The 3342-nt window shown below is 55.4% G+C and overlaps 1 protein-coding gene across 1 annotated transcript; it reads right to left on the reverse strand.

The window, feature by feature from the left end:
* Positions 1-2309: 2309 nt before the first annotated feature.
* LOC105812457 (chromosome unknown open reading frame, human C7orf65) lies at positions 2310-2629 on the reverse strand. The gene is given in 2 exon segments (XM_012646897.1): positions 2310-2422; positions 2425-2629. Coding segments are annotated over 2 exon segments (318 nt in total).
* Positions 2630-3342: the final 713 nt, after the last annotated feature.

Consider the following 3342-nt stretch of genomic DNA (forward strand, 5'->3'; position numbering starts at 1 on the left):
AAACTCCAATAACCAAAATACATTTTTTAAAAAACTGAAAATGATGAGAAAAACCTTCGAACTGAAAGGAAACAACATTGGAAAATAAACCGTGGAATTGAAACCAGCACTTTCCTGTGAGTTATGGGGCGGTGCTTGCAGATTCTAGACAAAGCAGGCCCTCACCACCTGCACACAACCCCTTTTGAAAATCACGTTTCAGCTCATCTCCTTCTGGTGGCCTCACAGGTGAGCCTGCTCCTGCTGTCTCCACTCCCGTCTCCCTCTGGGGGGCTCGGATCCCGGTGAGCAGATGGCTGCGGCCGGGGGTGCTACACTTTCCGGCCTAGACGGTCATCTCCCTCCACTGCCAGCGCAGGGCAGGTGCGGTTCAGCACCTCCCTGACCTCAGGGAGGCCACAGCAAGGAAGCTGCAACTGCAGGGGCAGGGGCGGAGGTTGCCTTTTCCAAACAGGCAACTAGAACAACCTGGCTTCTGGCAAATCCAGCCTCGGGTGAGGTAAGCGGCCCGTTCCAGCTGTTGTCTGGCAACTCCGCAGCATCAGAGTAAAGAAATGTCTCCCTTCTGAGACAATGCAAATACCAACTGCCCTGAAAAGTAGTAAAATGGATATTACGTTTGGTGACAAATAGAGAAAGCATTTTCAATGCCTGGGATTCGCTCAGGGACTGTGAGTCCAGCAGTGGGCATTACTCGTGGGTGAAGCTTCACGGTGATGCTTTCTCTGTAACGTGAGTATAACAGTGAATATGTGAAAACAAGCTATGCAGGGAAGGGAAATAAGGAAACTATGGAAATTCTACCCACTGAAAGTTTATGCCTTAACTAAAAATGATCGCGGTGCCCACGACCTCCAGCAACAGTGGAAAACACTTAGGATAAAAGTAACGACAAACGAATAGTGCAGCTGCCTAGGAACAGGTCTGAACGGAGAGGCGGCAAAATTTCTCCCCTTGGTAGCATGTGGGTGATGAGAATCTGGGTGAACTTTCCTCTATTAATGTTATCTGAACTGTCAGTGCATTTAGTAGACTGCTCTTACGTGTAGCGGGCGGGGAGAAGGGGCTGCAAGGGGGACTGTAGAACTCAGCCCTTGCAGCAGGCGCACGTCACGGGAAAATCAACGCAGTCCGCCTCCCCGGGTATGCAAATGAGAATCGCGCTTCGTATGCGTGTTGGAAAAGATATGTAGGAACGCGTTTTTAAAGTGCCGCCAAAATCAGCTGCCCCTGTTTTCCAGTGTGCACCTTGCCCCTTGCCCCCACATACACACCCCGACCCCATTTCACAGTCCTCTGGGGACCACCTTGGAGGCGATGTGCAGGGTCCTGGGTGGGCAGAGTCAACCGGGACTGCGCGAGGGACAGGGCAAAGGGGCAGGAATCCGCGCCCCTCCCCCACCGCTGCGGGCATCACGGTCTGGGTCCCAGTTCCCCTGTCCCTGTCCTTGTCCTCGTCACTGCCCGCGCCGCCGCGAGGCCCCCTTCCTGTGGTGGGTCTGGGCGGGGCCCTTGGGAGGGAGACCGCGCTAGTCCACAGGAGCTCCCGCCGGCCAAGGTCTGCGCGAACTGGGCCGCGGCCGGGGCAGGCAGAGGCGCACTGGAGGATGGGGCTAGGGCTGGACGCAGGGGAGGACCACGGAGGTGGCGCAACGGGGGTCCGGATGCCACTGGGTTGGGGCATGGGCTGAGCGTAGAGCGGGGGACGCTGCAGCGGGGCGGAAGGGGCCGTGGGCTGCCCTGAGAGCAAGCGCTGCGCTCGGTGGCTCCAGCTCACCAGGCCCCCAGAGCCAGAGGCCAGCTTGGCCATGACCCTGGTAAGTGAGGGGCACCTCCAGGGTGGGCGGGGGCGGGGGGCGCCGCCTCCTGGGCTGTGTGGGCTCTGCACAGCTGCACGGGAGCAAGCCCTGCGGGAAATGGCTGCCTGGGCTCCAGAAGGAGGGTACGCGCAGTGGGAACAGCTGTCCCGTCCTCCAGAGTGTCACGGCTCCAGGCTGAGCCAGGATATCGGTGGTCACGGGAGTGGGCCTTAAGCAGCCAGGGAGCCTCGCTGCACCAGGCAGGGGCCCCTGCAATCCTGGGATCAGGAACTGAGTGCCCAGCGGTCTGCAGGTTGTGGTCACCCTTGCCCAGCTCAGCCACAGAGCTGTCCCTACCCAAGTGCCCAGGGGATGGAAAGTGTGTGGGATCCGAGGCCACTTGCCCAGAGTTACACACCTGGGCTGCGGCGAGAGCCATTCTGAAGAAGGTGGACCCTCAGGACACCACCTTGGGCTCCTGGGATGTGGTGGGGAAGCCTGGGCTCAGGCTCAAGAGGGTTTGGCTGCAGCTCCACATCCCCTGGCCGGGCCCTCATTTCTTCCCTCCCTCTCAGGGCCCCCCTTTCCTTGTTCGTAACTCACAATGAAAGTGTTCCATCCCAGGCATTCTGCCAGGGACCAGTGAAAGGACTCGTGTGAAGCACTTGCACTGTGCCCATCCGACCCCCAGCCTTCTCTACCTCTTCCAAGCCACCAGCCCTCTCTACGGTGATTCCATGTGAATTCTAGGCGAGCCCAGCCTCTGTGATTGCCTTGAACAAAAACAGTGGCTCCCTGGTTCCCCAGCGGGCTTTGAACGCTGATTGCATTTTTAAAATGCTGCCTGCCTTCTTCTGAAGAACTTCAGCATTATGTGTGAGGCAAGAAGAGTTCTAGAAAATCCCTAACCCCATCACCCCCTCCAGGACATGTCCTCTGCCCCCCAGGGAATTTACAAGCAATGACTAACAAGGAAGGAGTGTTACCTTTGGGGGCCCCTAGCCCTGGACTCAAATGTTATGTCTTTGCTGAATAGCTGTGTAGTCTTGGACAAGTTGCTTAACTTCTCTGAAGCTTTTTTCTTACCTGCACAATGACAAGCAAAGCATTTAGAAGAAGGTTAAATGGAATAATTTACATTCCACTGGAAAGGACTAGGTATAGTGCCTGGGGATCATGAGCTTCCTCCCTCTAAGACCAGGGGAGCCTTTCCTGTAATCTCCAAATGGGAACATTAGGGATAAGCCAGTTGAGGATTATTATTTCCATTAGATCATGAAGGGAGCACATTGATGGCCTGGGACAAGACTGCCCGTTCATCAGCCACATTCAAGGAGAACCTCCTATGTACCAAGCCCTGTATGTTGCACTGGGAACACAAAATGAATATGGCTTCTGCTCTCAGGTACTTAAAGGTCTAGGGATGTGGGATGGGGGCACAAAGAGGTAAAAACCAACTAGAACACAAGGAGATAAATGCAATAATGACAACCGTACTCGCCTAGTGCTTAACTTGTGCCAAGTGTTAAATACTTCCCATATA

Source organism: Propithecus coquereli, unplaced genomic scaffold (assembly GCF_000956105.1).
Source record: "Propithecus coquereli isolate 6110/MARCELLA unplaced genomic scaffold, Pcoq_1.0 Scaffold252, whole genome shotgun sequence".
In the NCBI taxonomy this organism is placed as follows: domain Eukaryota; kingdom Metazoa; phylum Chordata; class Mammalia; order Primates; family Indriidae; genus Propithecus; species Propithecus coquereli.